We start from the raw sequence: 25,567 nt of genomic DNA, 5'->3' as shown, positions 1-25,567 counted from the left end.
TTTAGACAACTAGTTGGGTGACCATGTTTTTTATTTATTGTTGTTTTGAATATAACGAGCGAAGACCATAGGAAATATTTTTTTGGGGAATCTAACGAACATCTCAATAAATTAAAACCAGAAATGCATTTTCATCAAAGGTTCAACAGTATAAAGTTTGAGTTTAATGGTTATATACGTTTTTACTTTTTAGTGTACAATTTTTTACTCTAAATAAATCAGAAATCACTATCAATATATTTTTTAAAGTAATTAAAATCACTTTTTACATTACGAGTACATATTATTTTTTCATAAGATTAATAATACAGTATAACCAGGCAAAAAAGATAAATAAATAAGATACATAATATAAGATCAGCACATATATTTTTAATGAACCTAACACTACAGAATAGTTATGTAACACTTATTATTCATTACTGCACCATCGAAAGACACTTTTATCATGAATTGATCAATCATACCTTTTATCATCAATTGAAATTATTCAAATAATAATGCAACAATACTGATCACAAATTTGATAAAAAAAAATTGAAATAAAAATGCTAGAGAATATTTTTAAATATTAGTTAAAAATATTTTTTTTCAAAAAAATATTATGAACACATTCTTATAATTTTCAATACAACTTTGTAATTTTAATATAATTATTTATCGATTCTTTAATCAGTATTTTTGTACACTTGTTAACATGATTAAGAAAAAAAAAACTATTATGACAAACAATACACGCAAGTTTCACCTATAATGATGATGCATCTTTTATAAAATAAAATAAAATTAACGTATACATTATATATTGCCATACGGAAATGAATCACAAAAACAAAAAGAATGCCATATGCGTGTAACGTTGTATTTGTTTTTGTTAGTATAATCTTTATCTAATAACAATAAATACAAATTATTATAAGCTAATTCTTTAAGAATAGGATGCATCATATTAACATTCAATTCTATTAAGACAAAAATACATATCATTAATTGGTGTATTATATTTTTAGTATAATAAATACATTATATTTTAAAGATTATTTTAAAATAAAAAAATTACTATAAGATATTTTAAAAAGAATTTAATATAAAATTCCCAAAGAATCGAGACAACTATGACCTCTAGTGTGGATTTCTTGAAATAATTAACAAAACAAAGCTACCAATAATTGGATTCAAAATGCATTTGTGTCCAGCATTGCTTGTTTCCGCTAAGATTCAACCTGCAATTCTGCTGATGAAGACAAAACAATACAAATTAATTAAAAGTCTATTGAAGTTTCCTACCAAGGAAAAATTAAATAAATTCACTACAAGTTAAAGTTTACGTACATGCATGTAACATACCATATGCAGAATTCTGACGTCTCTGCAGTGATTTCAAGAACCATTTTCCATTATTAAGGTCGTGAGATAAGTAAATACTCAAGGAACTGAAAATAAAAGAGATATGTCTGTTGTATTGATTGCAAAGATAAATAATAAAGCTACCAGTATTAATTTTTTCTAAAAAACACTGCTAAAGTTAATTCATGCACTTAAATATATACAATCATTTAAAAAAAACATAATAAATAAAGAAAAGAAAGATAGTGCGTAAAATCAAATAAGTAATTTTTTCAAGCAATTCATTCATTAATGATATACCAACATGCATGTATTAGTATAATTAAGTTATAAAAGGCTAAAATTTATTATATATTACGAATTTGTTCATGAGCTTGATTTTGGAATTTAAGAATATGGAAAAGAAAAGGTCACAAATACACAAATGTATTTAGAACAGTTCTCTAAATTAAATTTAAAAGTAAAATTCAATACACTAAATAAAAAATGATTAATTGTGGGTTTGTGGTAGGTTATATTCAAAAAAAGATTAATCACTTCGATATATAGTTGTAAGAGAAGGGATATGTGTGTGTGTGAGATACATGCTAAGGTATTAACCAATATTTCAGTCATAAATAGATATAATTAATATAAAAAAAACCTTTAATTTTTAAGCTACATGCGCGACATATACACTTTTCATCTAAAATCATAATTAAAGTGGGAGGAAATGCAATATGATAGGACTCAGATTTTGATAATTATTCCAGTCCAATGCCTCTCCAAACAAAAGAAATAATTAATATCTCTCCTAAATCTTTCTTTCTTAAATCCCTCCCTTCCAAATTATCTAAAATAAACAAAGTGTTAGTTTGTGTCGAGGCTAAACGAGACTCATCTCTGAAGTCTTTTCCGTCAAGGTATGTCTCGGGTGGGACAAAACAAAAGAACATGTTTCCAATTATTTGAAGGTCCAAATGGTTGTCCATTCAGATGGGACATAGGATTGTTAGGACTGTTTAGGTAGATTTGGAGCTGGAATATGCTGGAATTTTCTGTCAGATTTTTCTGTTATTGGTTTGGTCTATATTTTTAAAAAATCACAAGTTCAATTCTTAATTTTACATTTTTTTTCTTTTAAGACCTAACATACTCACTTAAAATATATTAAATAATATTTTAATTAATTAAAATAAAAAAATAAATGCATACAAAATTAAATATTGGATCAAAATTGTGAATTTATTAAAATAAAAACACCAAAGTCAAGAAAAATGAGATATTTTAATTAAGGTAATTATATATGGGAGATATAAGGTTTTCTTGATGATAAGAAGTGAAGGAAAGGAGAATTAGGTAGTGAGTTTGAATTTTTTGCTAATAAACTAATAATTAACTTTTGTTAATAAAAAAAGTAATTATATATGTATTTAATTAGCATTACAAGAATTTTCTTTGTAGGTCAGAGATGATAAATGCCTCTTAACTTATTGGATAAAAAATTAATCTTACTTGTCATACATAATTATTGCTGGTCCAAATTTTTTTACACACATGATAAAAATTAAACATAATTTCTTCCGTAAATCATTGACCTATATATAAATATAACATAACCTTACATTGCGTCAATCTTCAAATTTTTTCTGCAAGCTGTTTGATAAACCCAGAAAATATTGGATGTCTAAGAATAAAAGAAGACATTGGAATGGACAGGACAATTATGAGGAGACTTGGGCCAAGTTGATTTTGGGCACATCCATGAAATAGTTTCATTCTAATGGAGCCCATGTTCGAATTTACCAAATCCACTTTCCTCATTTTGGTATCATATCGTGCACGTGGATCCTCTTTTACATGGGAGCTAACTGCTCAGTTGTAAATGACTCTTCTCACATTAGGTTTATTTATTTGCTTGGAAAATACTAATACTTGCAGAGAGCTGCTAGATTTTACCATAAGTAGGGCAAGCAAATACTAACAATTAATGAATAAGGAAAAAATTATTATGTGAATTTTTTTATTTTATAGTCAAGTAGGTATATTAATTAAGAGAATAAAAATAAAAAGGTTTTAGTAAAAAGTATTTGATATATTATATAAAAATACAATAGTTTTTTTATTCTTAAAGACCACAATCTAAGAGTTAATACATAATCGTGAAGTACAGAATAAACTAATGCAAGTTGTTTTAGTTTAATCAACCGTGATCGATCACGAATTTGTTGAAGTTATAAGTATGAAAATACGTTAAATACTTATTTAATCATCTTGTCTGATTTAAATAAAATTAACTCCAATAAAAAATACATATAATTTAAATCAAAAAGAGTTCATACATAATTTTTTTATTATTAAAATCATGATAGTGATGATAGTAACAGTTTTAATTTTTAATTCCTTATGCATTACTTTTAACAAAACTAAAATTATAAACGTAAATTAATGTTTATTGCTTTAAGAAATTAGAAGTTTGTGAACAAATTGTGTATGTATGCGTCTTTATCAAAAAGAAGAAAAAAAATGTGAACAAATTATGTGAGGTTAACTACATATGAATCATACGTAATGTAAACACATTATGTGTTTGATTCTTCTCTACATTTCCATGTCTTATTTCTTTACACTTAATTTTTAAAAACTAAAAACCAAAAAGAAAATCAAACACATGCACCCTAACTACAATTAAACAAGGGATGAGGAATTTGATCCCGATTCGCTCCAATGAAAAGCCAGGTTACCGCTCGAACTATTTCTCTAGTCGTCATTTTGCTTTTTCATTTGTGAAGTTGAAGGCTATGCCTATGTGCGTGGGGCAGGCTGACACAGACGATGTAGAAGGATTAGAGCAGATGATGACCCGAACAAACAACATATAATCAAAGAAGTATAGTATTTTAAACTTCGATGTCATCCATGTCGGATATTCGTTACATGTTCATGTAAGATCCAGCTGAGGGGTAATTTATGGTGAAAGCAGAATAAAAATGCAAACAATTGGATCATGTTTATATAGTTAAAAATATTAACACGTAAAGTTATCGAACATTTTAAATAATATTTAAATAAATTTAATAATAAAATATCCATATGTTATTAAAATTCAAATAATACTATCGTAAATAAATTTTATCCTATATATGTATGCCTAATTTCTTCATTGCGCAAACTTAAGATTTAATTAAACAAATATCTAGAACATAGAGAAATGCACACAAAAACCAAGAATTAGACTTGCATTTTTTCATGGACAAAAATATTAGTTGTTAATTTATTTTAGTAAAAGAGATTTAAATCTACAATATTTTTCTTCCTTCAATCATCAAGTTAATCTTATAAAACTAAACTTGCATTAGATAAAAGAATTTAGTATGCATAGAGATTCATCAAACCTTAACCTAAAAAATAGTTACACGTGGTAAACATGGGAAATAAAGAAAATAAGAGAGTAACAAGCATATGTGTTGTTAGATGACTTGGATCCTTTCTCAAGAACCGCAGAGCATTTTTTTTAATCAAATTTTAATTTTTTTATCAGTATAACCGCAGAGCATTAAGAATGCTTCAAAACTCTATGATCTTATGTTCTTCTAGTCTTTAGTTCTTTGCTTCTCCAAATTGTGGAAGTCTCTTTCTTTTTGGTAAAAGATTCTAATTAATTAAAACCCTAATCATTCATATGCATGTTGTCAAGCTCCTAAATGCCGCTTCTCGCACCCACGTTTGTTAGAAAATTTTAATTAACTATTCCGCTTAATGCTGAAATACAGGCGTTAAACGCTAAAAAAAATGATAAGATTCTATCATCTGATCAGGACTGAGGGCATGCTGCTCTTAAGAAAACACCTATTATTCATCATTTGAACATCCGTTTGTCTATATTCAAACTGGCTAGTGGCTAGATGCTGTTTTACTCTTCCCAAAATATATAATAATCTCTTCATAATTTTTCTTAACCTTCCTTTTATTGAATGAATATTCCCTTCTCTTTCATGTTTTCTTAATTCTTCATATATATGATGTTGTTTCTCTTTGTGCCGATCAAGATCCAACACGACACGATGGTTGCGTTCCATGGTCAAATTATAGAGGTGAGTGAAAGCTAGCATGGATCTCCAATCTCACTTTTACTTTTTATTTTAAGGGGAGGAAGAAACATGCAGACAACTTAAATTTTTTATAAATTGGCACATGCCTGAGAAGGAACAGTAAATATATATATTTGTCACTTTCTAATTGAGTGGGTATCCTGATAATGGAGACACAAAAAACTGCACATAAGTTTTTCCTTACTCGAGCTTTAATTGCATGTTCCACCTAATAGCATACATACATATATAAAACATCAATTGATTCAATTATACACCAACTCATTAACCTTCGACAAAAAGAAAAGCTTGACAGCTTTTTTCTTCCCAACCATAAGATGAAAAGAAGATCGGTTTCAAAACTCTCAAACACGTACAATATTGCCTAAGAACTATTCTTAAGTGTTTGCGTTCTGAGATCATACTCGTTCCTATAGATGCATGTGGTTAGCACTTAAGTCAGCGCACTAGTTAATTAATCTCAATGACCTTTTTGTTCTCTTAGAAAAAAGGGCACGAAGGATTGTATCCCCCTATTGTCCCTCCATTGGAATCAACGACATATACATGCGTTTTGCCCTATATTTCGAATTATTAAAATCAACCTAAGTGGTCTTACATATGCACATAATCATTAATTAAGAAAGTGTCAGTTTGATACCATAATAAAATATGAATAAGCTTGTGCTATATTCCATGAACCCAAAAGAATATAATTTTCAATGCAACCCCATTGGAGTGAAGTTTTGTCCAAGAAAACGAATAATGCGGCATAGAATGACACGTTTCATAGCTAGCTAGACCGGACCTTATATATAGCAATGATACGATTCTATGCAGGCACGTAAGCACAAATAAATGCAGCCCTATAGTATACACTGATCACACCATTGTTTAATGTTTTGACATTGCCATTTACATGTTTTGTTATATTCCAGGGCCACATAACATATTATATTCCTCTTTGGTGGGATTCTACTATATATTGCATCAAACTCATGTTTCTTGCTTAGGTATCCTAATAATGTTTCCCAACAAAAGAAAATTGCTGATAGTTTGGTGACTAATTAATATACGTGCTATAATTTATTGAAAACTAACAAAAGTTTAATATAAAATATAATTTATATGTTAAAAATATTATTATATAATCTATATTTCTAAAAAGGAAAATCTAAGTTTTTAGTTTTTATTTTTTAAAAAAACTAATTTTTAGTCTCTGAAATTTTATTAAATAAATAAAAATAATAAAATTAAAACTTTTATTTAAGAATTAAAAATTAAAGTCTTAAAAAAGTTAAAAATCTTGATCGGTCAAGCTTTTATTCAAAACAAAATATTTTAACAAAAAAAATTTTAAAAACCATAACCAGACAATTCTTTGTTAAGAAACTAATAAAATTCAAATTTTGAAAATTCCAGGAATTAAAACTTAGTTAACCCAAAAAAAATAATGAAAATTTATGTAAAAAACAAAAGAAAAGGAGTCAATTGTAACGATTTATTGTATAAATGTTACCAAATGATACTATTTTATTAATATCCGCAACATTAATTTTCTGAACATGTTAAATAAAATGTTATTAAATTGTATTTTTAGTTGCAAATCCACGAAAGGTTTGTCAATTCTTGCTCTTTCAATGTTGGGGATTGTTCCCAACTTAACTTTCACATGTGCTACTTTTTCTTCACCTTTGATATGTTGGTTGGTAATTGCTTGCTTCTTTTAACGTTAGGGGTTGTTCTTGACCTACCTTTCAGTCTTTCACACATGCTTCTTTAATTTCTCTTCACCTCTAAAATGCAATGTTCATGTCTCTTCCCCTTTAATCAATTAGGGGTTTAATCAAGTGTTTCTTTTTCATAAAACAATAAAATCACCAATGATGGAATTGAAGGACTAACTGCAAAAAAAAAAAAAAAAAAACACGCATTCTGAAATATGACACAAGCTATATGAGCTGAAGTTATGTTCACTCTTACGGTGCATAAACTAACATCCATCTCGTGATACTAATTTTTTTAAAAAAAAAAAACACAGCAAAATGTGAAGAAAGATATTTATGAGTGTTTTGAAAAAGACTTCCCCGTATCGTCAATTGATCGATCTCATTTTCATATGTTTGAATTGCTGCATTTATCACATATCAATATATTCTCTCATATTTTTTCAATCTCAGAATGTGATTGAGTCTAAATTAACTAAATCTTTATAAGTCAGGTTGTCTTATCAAAATATTTCCTTTAATTCCATAATTTTCATGTCGAATTGGATCAATATTGACACTATAGGATATAATTTGGATTATAGTCCGAATGTCTACTCCCATTAATGGGATATGAAATATAATACGTATCACGGTCCAATATGATCTAGGTATGTAGAATGGGAAAAAAAATGAGAAAGGTTTCAAATAAGAATTTATGATAGATGCATGTAAAATTTAGGAGAGGAGATTATGCTCCTAAAGAAAACACATATATCTAATATGGTCTTTATATGGTTGCCAAAAATATGTCAAACTTAAAGTCTTAAAAAAAGAAGAAGAAAATAAAGTAAGCATGGACGTCTAGGGATTTCTTTAAAGTAAAATAATACAAGAATATATATCGTGACACTTTTATCTGATTGGTATTGATGCAGTGAAAAGGACTCGAATTTCTTAAAAATGTAACTTTTAACTTAATTCGAAGATTTACACATGTAAGGAAATGTTATAAAAATGATATTTGCCTTTGGTATATATGATCATACCTAAAGAATACAAAATAAGGAAAACCTAAAAAAAGGTCTTCATACTTAAGAAATAAATAGAATATAGCTGAGTATCATGTTTGAGTCCACTTTGGAATAATGTGATTTCAGTGAAAACGAAGGTTGACAAAAGAAACATCACAATTAAAAAGGTTTCACAAGCGAGGAGAAATGAGCATAATACGTGAGAAAGAGAAAGATATGAAAATAGTAAACAATGAAAAAGGTAAAGTTAAAGCAGATCAGTAAGAAAGTTACAATTGCCTCAATTTTTTTTTAACGTAAAATGCTATACAAATAGAACTAATCATCGCACTTTAAAAAAGAATAGAATTTAGCTCGCTATCATGTGTGTGTTTCCATTGTTTGAAGTAATAATGGACGGCCTAGCCAGCTAGATAGAATAAAAAAGAGCTATGCTAATGTATTAGCATTTTTACTATTTTATTTTTTGTGTGTGGAACATATACAGCATTTTCCAATTTTATTATTGGATTATATGCATAAATTTATTCAATAATCAATCAACCACCAATAACAGACAATCGAATCTTTATAATTACAGCTAATAGCTAATTAGTTTAATTTTAATGTTATTAGTTTAATTTTTATAGTATTGTTAAATCGATTATATATGCATTATATTTCGTTATAATAACAGATAAATTTTTAATTGTTATTATATTCATTGAGTAATAAATATATGATTAAATAATAATTTAATTTATGATTCTATCAGGTGTTTATATTATGTAGTAACAACACTAAATCACTTTGAGGGAAACTGCATATGAAATTTCTCCATTTCTTTATTTAATACTTCATCAATTCTAATTATAAGATATAATTGATTAATTTACACTTATTAAAAAAATAATTAATTTAAATATTAACATTAAATTTATTTATAATTATAATAGTTTATCAAATTTATTCTTAATTTTATTAAAAATTTATTCCTCTTTTCTGATCTCTATAGGAGACAGAAAAAGAAAATTCAAATGATTTTAGTTAAAAAAACAATTAATACAAGAATGAAATAAAATAAAATCTTGTAATAATAAGAAAAAAAAATATTAATAACAAAATAAGCTACTAATAGTAATTTATCATGCTGAAGCAACACATTGAGCAATCTGATTCTTTGGGTCCAACAAATCTCTGGTGGACCCCGCCACTTCCTTTATTACCCCACCAAGCTACTCCTTTGAGCATTCTCCATCTGCCAAGTGTTTAGCCTTTCACATATGCCACGTGCCTCTCCAACAACTACTTATGTTGTTCCCGCTTCAGCTACACTCCATCATCACCATCCAAAATGAACGATTCCATAATCCTCAAGAAGCGCCATTGCATCACTAACCTGAAAACCCTAACACCCCACATCACCTGCCTCGCCGTCCACCGCAATCTCCTCTACGCCGCATCCCTCAACCTCATCAACGTCTTCGAACTCACCCATTACTCCCACATCGACTCCTTCAACCAAAGCCCCTCCTCAGGCTTCGTCAAGTCCATCACCTTCACCAACTCAAAAGTCTTCACCGCCCACCAAGACCGCAAGATTCGCGTCTGGCTCATCACTCCCTCAAAACGACACCGTCTCCTCTCCTCCCTCCCCACCGTAACGGACCGCCTGCGCCGCTGCATAGTACCCCGAAACTACGTTACCGTACGACGCCACAAGACGAGGCTCTGGATCAAACATTCTGACACCGTTTCGGGTTTGGCGGTTAACGAGAGGTTTATGTATTCGGTTTCGTGGGATAGAAGCTTTAAGGTGTGGGACTTGCTGAGTTACCGGTGTTTGGAGTCCGTTAAGGCGCACGAGGACGCGATTAATGCCGTTGCTGTTAACGGCGACGGCACTGTTTACACGGCGTCCGCGGATGGGAGCATTAAGGTTTGGAGGAGGGACGGCGAGGCGAAACGGCACAAGTTGGTGAGCAACATAGGGAGGCAGAAGTCAACGGTAAACGCACTTGCGTTGGAGGGTGGTGGGGCGGGGTTGTTTTCCGGCGGTTGCGATGGCGAGATATGCCGGTGGGAGTGTGGGAAGAACGGCATCGTTGAGATGGAGACTCTAAGGGGTCATGGTGGGGCCATATTGTGTCTGATCCACGTGGCGGGGTTGTTGGCGAGTGCGTCAGCGGATTTAACGGTTAGGATCTGGCAACGGGAGAGAGGGAGTACTAATGGGTATTTTTGCAGGGCTGTGTTGGAAGGGCACGAGAAACCGGTGAAGTCGTTGGTAGCATTTTCGGACGCTGAGGGTGAGAGAGACTCAAACGCCATTGTTACGCTCTTCAGTGGAAGCCTTGACGGGGAGATTAGGGTGTGGGAGCTGTAATTCCATTGGTTTGAATCTGCATGCCAAGTTCTCTTTTTAAAATTTTAAAACACTTGCAAGGTTAATTAAATCCTCACACTAATATAGCTTGGGTTTGCAATAATAAATGCAGACCATAACTTATAGTATATGGTTTTCTGGTTTTAGTAAGAGAATATAATCGGATCTCCAAACCAGATTCCCAAACTTCATTCTGTGCTAATTAATTAAGGTTTGTCACTGATATAATTTTCCTTTCAAAACTTTACTAGTAAATCACACAAGAATAATTAATTAATATTTGGGTACATCTGATTTTCACAAACTTTTTTGTTCTTTTATGTTTTGTTAGCATCATGATATTGAGTAGTGCAGGCATAATAAGACCATTGACTATCATCAGCCACAGAGCAAGTTTCACTTCCGGGGTTGCTTATTGTTTGTTCCATTAAGCAACCATTCCAATAACTTGGTTGCAGCCTTGCAGGACAAAGTACTGTTATAAGAAGAAGAAAAAAGTGAGTTGAGTAAGGGAAATTCATCTATCTAAAAAAATGAAGAAAATTATTTGTCCTGAATTTGAAGAATAGACGATAGAATAAACAATGACAACTAATTAATGCAACTAATAAACAATCAGGATATATTGCCACCATGAGCCTTGGTGATTCACCACAACCCTGTCAACCTACCACGTACCTAGAAACAGCCGCGACCTCCCATAATGTTTGAAGGTTACAGTCTGAAAATTAAGCTACAAAAAACCTGAAAGACTAAAGTAATTTATTGTCTTAAAAAGATAGTCGTCATAACAAAATATTATAACTGGACGCGCGTGATCCATTTTGAAATCCTCGCATATATATATATATATATATTTCCAAACCTCATTGGGATCAAAAGCCTTTGCTTTAATTTGTTTTCAGCTTTAACGATAGCAGATGTTGCGCGCCACTGACACTAAATTGAGAAGCTCTTACACCATGTAAATTATATTTTAGGAATTTTTTCGGAAAAATTGTTAGTGTCTGTCATGAATTTGAATTGGGACAAAACTTAATTACATACAATTTTATAAGTGTTGTTTATACTTTTCTTCGATTAAAGTATGAGTTTCATTTTAATAAATTTAATAATACCCAAATATCTCATTATTTTAAATATTCATTCAATATTTTTATTTATTTTTAACTTTTTTGCCCTATTATATTATGTCCTATCATATTTATAGATATATTTTTCTTCCGTTCTATAAATGTCAAATAACTCATTTGTATATTCATGTAGCATTTCTCCTTTAATAATTTAAAGTAAATTTTCATACAAAACATTTTATTTTTTAGATTATTAAGATGAAACTTTAATTTTAATTGCTTAACGATACAACTAGCACCTGTAAAATTGTACACGAGTTTTATCCTTTGAAGTGAGAAAGTTAAATTTATTCATATGTTTTTTTTTCTTTAATTTAAAATATTTTTAATTTTTAAACTTTATATCCAAAGTCAGTGTGTATTTAGATTAAATTATTCAAAAAATAATTTCAGTTATTGATTATTCATATAATCAATATTGTTTATAGAAATTGATTATATGAAATCAGTTCTATATTTAATTATGTTATATTAAAAATATTTTTAAAACAGTCTACTTCCTTTGGATTGTTTAAAACATGCCGTTTTGTCTATGATAAGGTTAAAAAAGTGAAGTTATTTGTAATAGTACGTTAACTTTAAATTTAACTTAATCAATTATGAAAGATAAAACAATAAAAAAAATCTATTAGCTATTAAGAGTTGAATTTTTCTGCACGATATAATGAGGGATTTTTATACTATTAATTAATCAGAAATAATTATAAGTATAATAAAAAAATAATTATTAATTTTTACCAATAATTGAAATTATTTATTTTATCAATGACCTTCCAGGAGGAAAAACCCAAAAACATAGCGCAATCCAAACATGCTGAAGTAACCGTATTCTTATTTAGCACCCAAGTTCTCCCTTTCCCTCCAAACGAGTGTGACCGAACTGTGCGGTGGCGAAGGTTGTGGCGGTGATCGGTAGAGCAGATAAAGTATTGCTGTATGATGGAGGAAATCACCTTCGAGTGTGTACAACCCTTAAATCCTTTCCTCCCTCTCTTCTCTTTACACCACAATTTTGATTTTCTAAATACCTACCTGACTTATTCTTCGTTCAAATTGGGTACACAGGATCTGATTCATTCCATTTTGAAGCGCTTTTGGACACTGCGAGCCCTTGGTCTCACACTTTCCCTCTCTTACCCTCCTAATTCTTCCTCCTTCTCCAATCATTAACTTTTTTTTTCTGTTTCCATTTCCAGAGCGTGAAAATGTTGAAGCTAACGACGCTCCGGACTCCGAGGTTCTTCGCAAATTCCTCTCTCATTTCATTTCTATTTCTCGTTGTTTGAGCTTTTATGTCTTTTGTTTGTGTTCGTTTTTTGACAATGATATAATTTCTAAATTCCAATTGTTAAATTGTGGGAGTTTGGAACATTTGAATTGTTTTTGCGCTGTTATTTCCAACAATTACCTCACTGGTGCTTGTCAATCTTTGGAATTGGAACAGGATAAGGCAGAAAACAAAAAGATATAGATCTGCTCACGACTAGGAATCTGTTCTGCTTACAACATTGGATTTAAAATTAATACCACGTTTCTAAAGCTTTTTTGAAAGTAGAAACCTTGCCATTCACGTTTCTATCTGTGTTATTGTCCATGTTCTTATTGGCACAAGTGTCAAGTGACATAAGGTCATTTTTAAGTTTGGTTAATCCCATGGTCTATTGCCCCTATTAACATATGGTTCTGGCTTAACATCAAATTGCTCCCCTGCTTGCATTTCATAAATTTGTTTTTTCTTCACGAGTGATCCACTTATTAGCAACGCAAACGTTCCTTCCTTCTATCTTATCATATGCTGTGTTCATTTGTTGTTTTGTAAGTCTTGCTTGAGAAGTCTTTCAATTTCAATCACACGATGAGCTACAAGGTCCTTACATATCATCTTTCAGTCTCACTCTGTTGATTTGGTGCATAAGAATATGCATTTCACCAAATCTTATTCAATTGTTACTTTAGAGTTTTGACCACATCCGTGAAGAACCTTCAACTTGAAACTCTGGACATATAAATCTGAATGACCTAAAAAATTCCATGTAGACCATGTGCTATCTTATTAAGAAATTTTTGTGGTCTCTAAACATTTAAAGTTAATTGTAGTACTTTTTTTTATTAATGCAAGGGAGCTTTGTGTTGTTTTTTTTTTATGGCAAATGTTAGTTTGTTAGTTTTTGTTAAAAATGTCAGTGGGAGTGATTTGAACTCGTGACCTCTTCCTCTCCCCTTCTCCCTTCACCTTTAATCCCCCCCTTCCCAACCATCAAGCCAACCTTATATCTCCCATGTTGGTTTTTGTAATAGATGAGAGATCTGTGTAGCAAACATGAAATACATGGAGGGCGTAATTTTTTACAATATATGATATTCATATATAATCCTTTCTTCTCCAAATGTTTGGTAAGGGAATTGGCCCTGATTGTTTCCCTTTCAATTTCTTATATTCACTGTTTAGGTTTTGCTACATTTGTCTTCTGTTTAAGATGGCTATCAATCTATTTCAAACAATTAACTTGTTTTCAAAGTAAATTTTGTAATATATAACTGACTGGGTGCCATCAATGGCAAAAGCATCTTAAGTACGACCTGCATCCTCTATTTTTTATCTATTCTCTTCAACTGCATAATATCTCCTGCTTAATTGTTGCATTGTGTGCCAATAACCTGCAAATGGGTTTTACTGCTACAGGTAGGAGTTGGAACATCCAAGAAGAATCGGTCAACTTCTGGTATTTATGTCATGTTTCCATCTTCATTCTATTGACAAATTACTTATTTGTTGGAGGTTATGTGATCAAGTCATGCCATAGTTGTGTTGGTATTGCAAATTGAACATTTGCATGTTTGACTCATTTCTCCATCTTTGATTCTTTTCTGATCCAGCTAATGCCAATGCTCTGAAGCTTACTAGTGAACTTCTCCGGATTTTTATCACAGGTTCATACATCTTAAAAGAGAAAACATTTGTGCTTCCTTGGTCATGAGCATAACTTTGCACATAATCTTTATCATCTTGATGAAAATCCTTTCTGTTGATGCAGAGGCTGTTCAACGTGCTGCTGCTACAGCAGAAGTAGAGGGTGCTAGTCAACTAGAACCTACTCATTTGGAGATTATTCTACCTCAGTTACTTTTAGATTTCTAAAGAATTTGAAATACTTAAATGTAACTTCTACTTCCCTCCTATCATCAATGTAGTAGAAAGGTAATTAATATTTTTTTGGTGGTCCGAAGCTATATCAGATGCAGCTAATTCTTTCCAGGGACATTGAAAAAGAAAAGGGCTGGGGTGAAAACTGTGGAGTACCTTTACTCGTTTCTTTCTATTGCTCAAGTGTTTTTTAACTTGTAGTCTTGTACTGCTCCATTAATGAAGTCTACATCAATTAAGATTTTCACGTGCTCATCTATGACGACGGTAATTCTCAAATGAAGTTTCAGATAAAAGGAATAATGGGATGTTACTTGTTTGTGTTTTCCTAGTGCATGAATGAAGGTTGGCAAAATTTATTTTGGATGAAATTGATTTTCTAAAATTGATTTTGAAGTAATACAATTTATGCTTAAATATTTTCTTCTATAAAATCAAGTTAAAAGTAAAGTTTAATATAAAAGTTAGAATCCAACACAAGTTACTCAAGTTGCTTAAACTCAAAATCAATTGTAGATCCAGAATTAATCCTTAATTTTTCTCTAACACGAAATCAAACATGTTAAAATTTATGTAATCAACGAAAACAAATGCATGGTAGATAATTTGCAGCGTTATGGAGTAATCATATCTAGAAAGGTAGCTGAAGTAATGGAAACCATTGATAGAGCTTTGTTTGTACCCAGCGGCGGCGGACTCCAACCTTATGTGGACACTACAATGCCATCATCTCTGCACCGCATATGCATGCCACCTGCCTGCAGTTTCTGGAGAAGAATTTGCAACCTGGAATGGGTGTTCTTGATGTTGGCTCCGGTATGGTCCATGAACTGCCTTCTGTAATTATTACCAGAGCCAATGAGTTATATGTAATTACTTCTTTTTTTCATGTATTAAAGAGAAATGGAAAATGCTATTAGGAATGAATTTTATTCCACTACTATTGTGTTTGTTGTTTACAAGTCATAGATAGACTGATAAAATGTTGATAGCAGTTACAATAATTAGGGTGTGTAGAAAAGAATGGATGGTTTATTTCCTTAATGGAGTTACGAAGAATGGTGTGAAGATTTTATAATGTAAAACCTTGACTGTGACAATTAGTTTTCTCTCATAGATTTGCATAATCCCAATTCAATGCGGAAACGTTGTACGTACCACACACAGATTTAACAGGAATGGAACTTTAATGCATTTTTCTCTGCATTCTCTTCATTTGATGCGCAATATTCATATTTTGGACCCCTTTACAGGAACGGGATACCTGACTGCATGCTTTGCCTTGATGGTTGGACCCGAAGGCCGTGCTATTGGTGTGGAACATATTCCTGAATTGGGTTCTTTTTCAATTGAAAATATTAAAAAAAGTGCTGCAGCTCAACCATTGAAAGATGGTTCCCTTTCTGCTATAATTTCTGTCGATCTGAAACATTGAAACTCTAAAATTTTAGAAAAACAAAAATACAATTCAATTTGATGTGTAATTGATTGTGAGAGTTTAATCTAGTTCATTTGTCAGATATGATTGTCAAAGGCTTAATGTGATATGAACTATGAATGATTGGATAATTTTAATTTTAACGACTCCTTAAAGAGAAAATCATAATCTGATCGTCAGGATTTGAGATTTGTTTGAAGTAACTGAGTCAACTCAAGTAACCTGATGGTCAGGATTTGGGATTTGTTAGAAATGATTGAGTCAACTTAATATGAAAGTGGAGTTGATTCATGAGCATTCATGTTATGGCAATCCTAGATTTTGTGGGTTGTGAATGTCCATATTTACTTTCTTCAACTCTTCCCTCTGCTCTGTGGTGATAACTGCATGGCTATGTTAATGTTTCTTGAGCAGTTAAATAATTTGCAATGTCAAGTTGGTGGATCAATAATTTCAAATACTACTTGTGTTGACAGACGGAAGGCAAGGTTGGCCCGAGTTTGCTCCTTATGATGTCATTCACAACCACTTATTGACAGTTGAAACCAGGTGGTAAGATGGTTATTCCTGTTGGAAACATATTTCAACAGGAATCTGAATCCGCAGACATGTTCTATATGTTTCGTGAAATGGATGACTGTACCACGTGCTGTAAGAATGTGTATTGTTAAAGTTGCTAAAACAAAAAACAAATGATTCATGAATCTTGTGGATCATACAGATTAATACTAATAATTACACCATAAACATTGTCGTCCGCTGTATGAAATCTGAATCTATCATTTCATGTTGATGGATAATTTGCAATTTTTATTTCGATGATAATTTAGACAATTGTAAAAGGTTGGTTTGTGATTATTTTAAACAATAGAATGAAATAATAAAATTAAAATTATCATTATTGGTTTAAATTTTTCATGAAATAATATTTTTTACAACACTTTCTTTATGATAAAAAAAAAAAGACAAATTAAGTTATAACTTTGACTTAAGGGGGTAATTTAGGATGTTTGCTATTGGATTGAGATTATTATAAAAAAAAAATAGGTTATACATAAATCAATGGATTTAAAATAATTTTATATTATTATATAATTACAAATCATGATATGTAATATGTAATGGAGGTATTGGCTTGTTATTATAATTATCTTAAAATCATATTACCAATGATTTATAATTTCTTAAAAATTATAAACAAATTTATACTACAGCGTGTAATCATCTAACTTTATTTTATATTACATAAAACCTAACATTGTCTAAAGTTCACCAAATATTTCGTAATATTAAAAAAAAAACATATACCAAAAAGAAAAAAGAGAAACAGTACTTACACATTAGACTATGCGTGCATATATTACATGGATTTATTTATGATAAATTAATTTAAGCACTTACTTAATCACTTGTTGAGTTTATGAGATACACATCAAAGCAATAATTTTTAGGTCAACTATACACAATTTCTAGTGCAGACAGAGTCTATCGAAAATCTGATCTTCTCCAACCATTTTTTTGTGCAATCAATATCCAGCAAATAAGTTGTTGCATGGTAATTAATTTAAGGAAGAGAGAGAAAATAATGAATGGTCCAGACTTTAACGCCAGAAAACAGTATGGTGCAGAGGCAAAAAGAGAATCCTGATCCCCTAAGCAAAGGGAGATAAGTCATGACAAAATCTCCACTTATCTCAGGTTTACAAAAAGTGCAAGCTTACAAATAAGAAAGCTAATAGATGACATGGCAAAAGATAAAGCCCGGTTCAATTTTATTTTTATCTTCTTGAGATTCTTTTTATATGGAGCTAATCAGTAAAACATTATTTCACCTTTATTTTTAAAATTTAACTAAAAGCTAAAACAATATAAATTAATAAATTATGTATTAAACTCAACGAGAAAATAAATTATTAAGGTAAAAATGAACCGAAACTTAAAATTAAAATGGATAACTTAAAAATAACTCGTGTCATTAATTGAAAGAGTAGCGTACGAAATTCTCAATTAGAGGTTTAGGTGGATTTTGAAGATTTTGCAGCAGGTGTAGTTTTTTGAACTAACACGTATCATTGGCATGCCCTTCTATAGTAGGAGATAATGGAACGAGATCATGTGATACAGTTCAAACCACTTCAATTGGTGATATCACCTCAAATTACTTCTCCACTCCAATACTACTATACCAGGTAACGTTAATAAAATAATTTTTAACTTAAATTAGTTTTTTTATCCTTTAATTTATTATTTAGGTTTAATTTATTTTTTTTAGCTCAATTTAATCTTCTAATTTTTAAAATTAATTTAACATGATCTTCTAAATTTTTTTAATTCAATTTAATCCTCTAATTTTTAAAATTTATTTATTTTTATTTAAAATATACATTTTATGAAAGTTTAAAATGATTTAGTGACAATTTTAAACCGTCACAAAATCTCATTTCTTATGATTTAAATTAAAGAATCAAATTGAATTGATTTAAAAAATTAAAGAATTAAATTAAAAAATAAATTAAAAGACTAAAAAAACTTATTTGACCTGATTTTTATAAGAAAAACGTGTTTTTAACTCTACACTTTCAGTTAAGCGTGGTTAAAGTCTATCTACTTATTAATGAATTTAGTCTTCAAACTATAAAATATATGAGGAATTAATATCTCCTAACTTTAAAAAAAAAAAAAAAAGAGTACTTAGATAGAAGAGACTTAACCCACAGGCTTTTAAAGTTTGGAGACTTGTTCATTTGAACTTCCGTGCCATTTAAGTAGCCAGATAATGCACCAGAAGATTTAAGCTAAAAGACAATATCTATATTTTCGTGCAACATTAGCAAACAAAATGGTTAAAAAAATCAAGACTTTCTTCAAAATCCCTAGAAAAGGAATAGTAACTTAAATCATTTTCATCTGGACACAAAATTAATAACATTACAACTTGCAAATCTAATCTGAAACCAGCTCCCAAAGAAGATACAAAAAACGCCACTGTATACTTAGCCATTAAAAGGAAACTCAATCAGCCGGACTTGGAAGATCACTCAAGTTACCACTCAAAACGAGCTAGGTTTAGGCCTTTGGGCTGCAACATTCACTCTGATTGCCCTCCCATCCAAACTCTGCAATATCAGAACCACCATATCAGAATTTCATCCCAAAGAATTAACCACACAAGTAGTCCTTGTAATGTTACCATTACCAATGATCAAGTAATAAAGAACTTGTGTGTTACCTGACCATCAAGGGCAGCAATTGCATCATTCATATCAGTCTCACTGGACATCGTGACAAAGCCAAAACCACGTGATCGACCAGTCTCTCTGTCATAGACCACCCGAGCATCCTCAACCTTACCATGTTCACTGAAAATTTGCTCCAGCCGAGAATTGTCAACATCCCATGGCAAGTTGCCAACATAGACTCTAAAGGATTGTGGTGGGCGCGGTGGGCGTTCAGGCTGTGCTCCTTTTGGAGCAGCCTTATTAACAGTCAACACTCTTCCATTTAGTTCCTGTCACAGAAAACATGGATAAGATCCAAAAAAACTCAAGAAACCACAATAAAGCAATTAGAGAAGAAAATTAATATGCATGCTTAATCCAGTAAAGGGCATGTTACACATAATACACATTTCAACTGGGAAAAACAGCTAAGTCAAAGTTTCCATACTCATACAAAGTCTGATGAGAGCAAAATTAAATTCTAAAGAGAGCAAAGCATCATTAGAACAATGAACAAGAAAGGCATAGCATCAACACCAGCATGTTTAGTGAGCCTCGTAGTCAATCTCATAGACCAACCTCATAAATCATAATGTCTTAGGTTAACTACTTGAAGATAATCAGAGAGAAGCAAATATACTAATAATACTTTCCCCTTGGGTCTACACAGACTATCAACATAGTTTCTCCCTAAGTTTCTTTCAGTTGAGGAGAATGGAGGGGAGGGGGAGTTAGTAATGTACATCAATTTAGGATAAATAATTTGACAACCCTGGACAAATTCATTTACACTTTTACACTGGGATTTTAAAATTGAGAATTAGAATTGTTCTGGAGCTATTTTGTGCCTGGCCATTTACCACTATATAAGGCATTTCATACTTAGCTATTCTTTGTTAACCTAGGGTATCTTCCGGCCAAGAGTTAGAAACTATCCATTTGATATTACATACACATTGACTTGGGAATCGTATTCTTGCTTGACCACATACTTAAGGAGCACAAAATTCTGTCAATCAAGTCACAAAATTATCCAAACAACAAAAGAACAATAACAACTTTATTCCATTCCACTGAGTCACCATCAAAAATTGAAATCCAAACACAGTTTTTTCACTAGAACATTAGATAATAACAACAACCATTCTCACCGAAGTCACACAACACAAAATATAAACTAACATAACAACTTACATAACCACTGAACATCTTGACAGCCTTCTCAAGCTCTTCGATTGTACTCATGGTAACAAATCCGAACCCGCGACTCCGGTCAGTGGCCCTATTATATATAACCTGAAACAACGACAGCCACATTATTTCAAACCAAACATCGAAACCTCAAACAAAACACCATTATTATAACTAAGCAGTGACTCACCTCAGCAACCTCAACGGTGCCAGCCTGTTCGAAAAGCGAGGCCAATTTCTCGCTGTCGAAGTCGAAAGGCAGGTTCCCAACGAAGATCTTAACTTCTTCAGCTTCTTCTTCAGCGAAACCCCCTTCGCCGCCATCTTCTATATCATCGCCACCTTCTTCAGTTCCCCACGCAGTGTCGCCTTGGTTCTCCCACGCGGCTTCTTCCTCCTCCCCTTCTTTGGCCCAACCAGATGTCTGAGCCACGAATGTGAGGAGAGAAGAGTGGCGCGTTGTCTTGGTGGTGAGGGGAAAAAGAGAAGAGTTTGAGCATGGGAATTGCAGGTTGAGAGGATTAGTGGGAATTGAGAGAGAAAGGGTTTTGTTTTTGGCGTAGAAGAGGGAAGGGAGAGATAGGAGGCAGGATTCAGCCATTGTGAGAGAATTGAACGCAGGCACGGTTGACAGAGACAGAGACATAGGCATAGATAAGAGTTTTTTTAGGACATTAGAATTTCACAACACATGAGAGATTGAGAAGAGGATAAGGGGTATAATGAAAATAAACTTAGCAAACAAGTGGAGGGTTTTGGTGGCACGCACGCACAATAAAAAAAACAATAACCCAGATATTTTTCTACTATTACGGTCCTTGGCCTTTTTGTTTCAAAACTCTTTTAGGAAGGATATTGTTATCGTCACTGCCAAGCCTAAGCAAATCATCATTTTACTCTTTTAGGACCCAAGCCTCCTCACCCTTCTATCTTTCTCTCTCGCTTCTCCATCATTTCTCTTTCTCTCTCACACTATTTTCTTCTCCTAATCAAATTAATTATCATACATTAATTTGACTACAGTTAATAAAGGTAATTCATATAATAATTAATTCGGTTACATTTATAAATAATAACTTCTAATTAATTAATTCAATTTTAATTGAAAAAATATGGTTATTATTAAAAATGATAAATTATATTACAATTAATTTGATTGTTTTAAAAACGTAAGTTGCATTTAAAATTATTTTAGAAAATGTATAAAAATAACACAATAGAATCATGATTTCATTGTATATTTTTTTTCACCCCTAAGTAACACAACTAAATCATGATTTTGCTGTGTATTTTTTTCATCCTCAAACAAACACAATGAAATCATAATTCCGTCGTGTATTCTTTTCTGTCTCCAAACAACGCAAGGGAATCATATTTTCGTTGTATATTCATAAAAAATACAAAACCGAATCATGCTTTTGTTGTCTATTTTTACAAGAAACATGATTTTGTTGTGCTATTTCGGGGCAAAAAAATACACAAAAAATCATGATTCTATTGTTTTATCCAGGGGAGAGAAAATCCACAACAGAATCATGATTTTATTGTGTTATTTGGGGGTAAAAAGAATTACACAATGGAATCATGCTTACATGGGAGGTGAAAAAATTACATAACAGAAATGCGATTCTGTTATATACTTGTACAACAAAATTATGTGTTCGCTGTGCTTTGTTTTTTCTATATAGACAATAAAATCATGATTCCTTTGTGTTTTTGTCAAACGAACATTTTTAGGATACTATTAAAAGGCATCCATGTGAGTAGTGCCAGTAACAAGTGGTAGTGTCAATAGCAACTCCCGTTCACTAATTAAGGACATTGGTACTCTCCAAACTCCCTACTTTTTTATAAATGTTTTTTTTATGAAAAAAAATGCTTTTATTAGAAAAATATTCTTAACTCTTAACATTTAACTCTCTCACAACACTACAAAAATAAGTTTCAATTGTATAAAAATTATAATTAAACACCAAAATCCACTTATGAAATTCAAAATGTGTTTCTCACTAAATGAGTAAAGAGAAGTAAATATCTCACGACACCACAAAAACTTATTTCTCTTGTGTAAATTCTACTAATAAATAGGAAATATACAAATATACAATATATAGAGGAGAGAGAGAGAGAGATATCCTTACATGCTAGTCATGTTGATGGTGCCTAGTTACCACAATAGGATGCTTTAATAGCCATACTCATAAGGCCTCTACAAGGATGTACTTGTGCTAGGGTTGTGATATATGGATGAGAGATGGTGTAAAACAACTCTAAATAATCATCAAGGCATGCCCATGGGGCACAACCATTCCTCGAACTAGAGTAGTAATGATGTGATCATGACAATATGATATTGCTTATTAACCACCTTAGCAAAAGGAACGTGCCTTGTAATCTAACAAGGAGATTGAGGAATTCCTTGGACATGACTAAACTAGCATAACACCTTCTTGAGTGAATAAGTGTGAAAGTAGATGCCAAGTTGAAGGAAGTCAAAGAAGTACAACATCTCTTGAAAAGTGTATGTACCTCTTTGTGATCCTCGAATGACGTCCACATGATGTCATCAAAGAAAGTCTAGGATCCCTCATGGTTTTAGAATGTCAAGATTCCCTTACGAGCCTCTATTTACAAGGCACATGGTTACGTGTTGAATGTATGCTTTATCTATCTTGTGAGGATTGATAGTCAAAAAATGCATATACATTTATGTTTGCCAAAAAAAAAAACATTAACATAAAAAAATTATTTTACAACAAGAAACTTGTGAGACAAAATAATGTAAAATTTTGTACTTGTTGAAAAGTCATATATCCACCTAATTGGTACATAAAACAAGAGGCATCAACACCTCATGCATATTTCTTGCATTTGCACCAATCCTAGAAGAGCAATAAGTAGTAAACCGACACACAAGATAGTCGTATGAAAATCTATACAATTTTCATTATAAAAATAAAGAATTTAAAGGTAAAAAAATTAGTAAAAATAATTACATAATAATAATAATAATTAGTGAAATATAGTAAAATGTCATATATATATATATATATATATATATATATATATATATATATATCATAATATCATTCTTGGGAGGTGTTTGATAGGAGAGAAATTTTAAGTTTTATAGGAATCTTGGGTTGGAAATCTTAGTTTTCCATATTTGATATCACTTATAAAAAATAACATTCCTAAGAAATGATGTTTTCCGAAAATGTTTTTTAATCAGTTTCCTACAAAAACTTTTTTCACGAGGGTGGAGGAAATATTATTTTTTGAGTATTTTTTCTTTTATTACAATAAAAATATCATCTTACTTTTTATTAAATTATTTAATTTTGTAAAAATATTTCATAACTCTTTGATTCCTAAGAAACTTATCTTAAGATTTCAATGGCAAAAAAACAAATTTTATTCATTCCTAAAAAACATAATTCTCAAGAATGGAAAAAAATTTCCTCTACCAAATACCCCTTAGGAGGTGTTTAATAGGTGATACGTTGAGTTTTGAGGAAATTTTGGGTTGGGAATTTTAGTTTTCCATGTGTTGATTCGTATATGTTTATTTAAAAAATAAGATTTTTGAAAAACAATATTTTCTAGAAATGTTTTTTAACAAGTTTTTAACGAAAAATTTTTCACGGGGAGATAGGAATCTTACTTTTTCAAAATTAATTTTTCTTTTAGCATAGTAAAAAAATTATGTTACTCTTACTATTATGGTAATTAACTGACAAAAATATCATGTAACTTTTTTATTTTTAGGAAGCATAATTAAATGGTTTGATGTTAATCAAAAAAAATTTACTTGTTCCTAGAAAACTTGATTCTTAGGAATCATGATATTTTTGGGCATGAAAACCTTTTGCCCTATCAATTTTTCTATATATATATATATAATTTTTTTCCCAATAGAAATGAAAGAGAATATCAAAGAGTTTACAAGAATGACACACTTATATCTAACTTAATTAATTGAATTATATTCCTTGATAATGTTTGCTATAGTTTAAGTGTACTAGGGATTTTGTTTTTTGTTTTAATTAAGATTTTGAATTCAAGTGCTGTCAATAAAAAATATATATATTAATATGCTTTTTGTGTATTGTTTGAGATATTTTTAATTTAAAATTAATGAATATAAATAAATTAAAGAGAATAACATATATTATAATTGTTAATGAATATTTTGTTATATTAAATAGAAATAAAATTAAAGAAAAAATAGTTTTTAAAAATATTTTTTTTAGAGTGTGTTTTTTGAACTGTTTATAGATTTTATTTTATTTTGGTAAGAAAAATTTAGGAAGAAGGAATCATGCCTCGGTCCAAGGCACGGAAAATCTCTAGACTCATAGAAGACTATATGTCAAATACGAGACCCTATAAATTTATTATAGATTATGTCAGGCTTTATGTACATTCCTTGTGTACTTCTAAATTTACAAAATAGTTTTTTAGAGTATTTTTTTAAAAAAGTAAATAACTAATAAGATCATTATGTATTTGAAATTAAATGAAAACACCTTTATTAATTTGTAAAACATTATTTTAAAAAGTCTTGTATAATAAATAAAGTCTTGTAATATTTAATGGGTATCTGATAAACCCTTTCAGGTAATATATATATCGACATTGCTGGCAAAAATAAATAAATGAATAAAAAGTGTTGTGTTTCATATGTCGTATAAAATATTCTTACAAAGATAGCCTATAGCCTTATTTTCTTATATGAATTTATATTTGTGCAATGCCGTCTACACGACGGGAGTTATGGGAATACGCAATTAGAATTTTCCCGCATGTCGTAGAACTTTGAGCGTAGTTGACGTGGATCGACAATGATTTGGCTATTGCTTAATCCAATGGTAAACAAGCAATTTTCCAAATCTTTTCGAAGATTCTAAAGTGGGTTTG

The 25,567-nt window shown here is 30.9% G+C and overlaps 3 protein-coding genes and 1 pseudogene across 4 annotated transcripts; 3 read left to right on the top strand and 1 right to left on the bottom strand.

Annotated features, from left to right (window-relative positions):
• The first annotated feature begins 9,402 nt into the window (after positions 1-9,402).
• Positions 9,403-10,795, top strand: LOC114393242 (protein JINGUBANG-like). Its single transcript, XM_028354514.1, has one exon. The coding sequence runs from the start codon at positions 9,491-9,493 to the stop codon at positions 10,520-10,522; it is 1,032 nt and encodes a 343-aa protein (XP_028210315.1). The 5' UTR covers positions 9,403-9,490; the 3' UTR covers positions 10,523-10,795.
• A 1,656-nt stretch (positions 10,796-12,451) lies between these two features.
• Positions 12,452-15,055, top strand: LOC114392803 (protein MHF2 homolog). Of its 2 annotated transcripts, XM_028354029.1 has the most exons (7): positions 12,452-12,618; positions 12,721-12,769; positions 12,852-12,892; positions 14,339-14,378; positions 14,533-14,586; positions 14,691-14,829; positions 14,946-15,055. In XM_028354029.1, exons 1-6 carry the CDS (start codon positions 12,592-12,594, stop codon positions 14,792-14,794), a joined length of 315 nt encoding a protein of 104 aa, XP_028209830.1. In that variant the 5' UTR covers positions 12,452-12,591; the 3' UTR covers positions 14,795-14,829; positions 14,946-15,055. The 2 variants fall into 2 exon arrangements, with proteins under 2 accessions (XP_028209830.1, XP_028209829.1); XM_028354028.1 differs by having other exon boundaries at positions 14,691-14,994.
• Positions 15,056-15,172: 117 nt separating this feature from the next.
• LOC114392802 lies at positions 15,173-16,703 on the top strand (annotated as a pseudogene).
• A 2,259-nt stretch (positions 16,704-18,962) lies between these two features.
• LOC114394042 (28 kDa ribonucleoprotein, chloroplastic-like) lies at positions 18,963-21,374 on the bottom strand. The gene is made up of 4 exons (XM_028355589.1): positions 20,838-21,374; positions 20,651-20,752; positions 19,468-19,746; positions 18,963-19,354 (listed from the first exon to the last, which is right to left on the bottom strand). Exons 1-4 carry the CDS (start codon positions 21,297-21,299, stop codon positions 19,289-19,291), a joined length of 909 nt encoding a protein of 302 aa, XP_028211390.1. The 5' UTR covers positions 21,300-21,374; the 3' UTR covers positions 18,963-19,288.
• Positions 21,375-25,567: the final 4,193 nt, after the last annotated feature.

This window comes from Glycine soja, chromosome 17, assembly GCF_004193775.1.
Source record: "Glycine soja cultivar W05 chromosome 17, ASM419377v2, whole genome shotgun sequence".
NCBI lineage: Eukaryota > Viridiplantae > Streptophyta > Magnoliopsida > Fabales > Fabaceae > Glycine > Glycine soja.
Note: the sequence above shows the minus strand (reverse complement) of the source record. Positions and strands in the feature narration are given on the sequence as shown.

What these genes read in the sequence shown, in the direction of transcription:
- LOC114393242 (XM_028354514.1), top strand. Translation starts at nt 9,491, where the DNA reads ATGAACGATTCCATAATCCTCAAGAAGCGCCATTGCATCACTAACCTG.
- LOC114392803 (XM_028354029.1), top strand. Translation starts at nt 12,592, where the DNA reads ATGATGGAGGAAATCACCTTCGAGTGT. An exon ending in TTGGACACTGCGAGCCCTTG is followed by an intron (nt 12,770 to 12,851) that starts GTCTCACACTTT and finishes TTCCATTTCCAG; the next exon opens with AGCGTGAAAATGTTGAAGCT. An exon ending in ACGACGCTCCGGACTCCGAG is followed by an intron (nt 12,893 to 14,338) that starts GTTCTTCGCAAA and finishes TTACTGCTACAG; the next exon opens with GTAGGAGTTGGAACATCCAA.
- LOC114394042 (XM_028355589.1), bottom strand. Translation starts at nt 21,299, where the DNA reads ATGCCTATGTCTCTGTCTCTGTCAACCGTGCCTGCGTTCAATTCTCTC. An exon ending in GCACCGTTGAGGTTGCTGAG is followed by an intron (nt 20,753 to 20,837) that starts GTGAGTCACTGC and finishes TCGTTGTTTCAG; the next exon opens with GTTATATATAATAGGGCCAC. An exon ending in TCAAGATGTTCAGTGGTTAT is followed by an intron (nt 19,747 to 20,650) that starts GTAAGTTGTTAT and finishes TTTCTGTGACAG; the next exon opens with GAACTAAATGGAAGAGTGTT.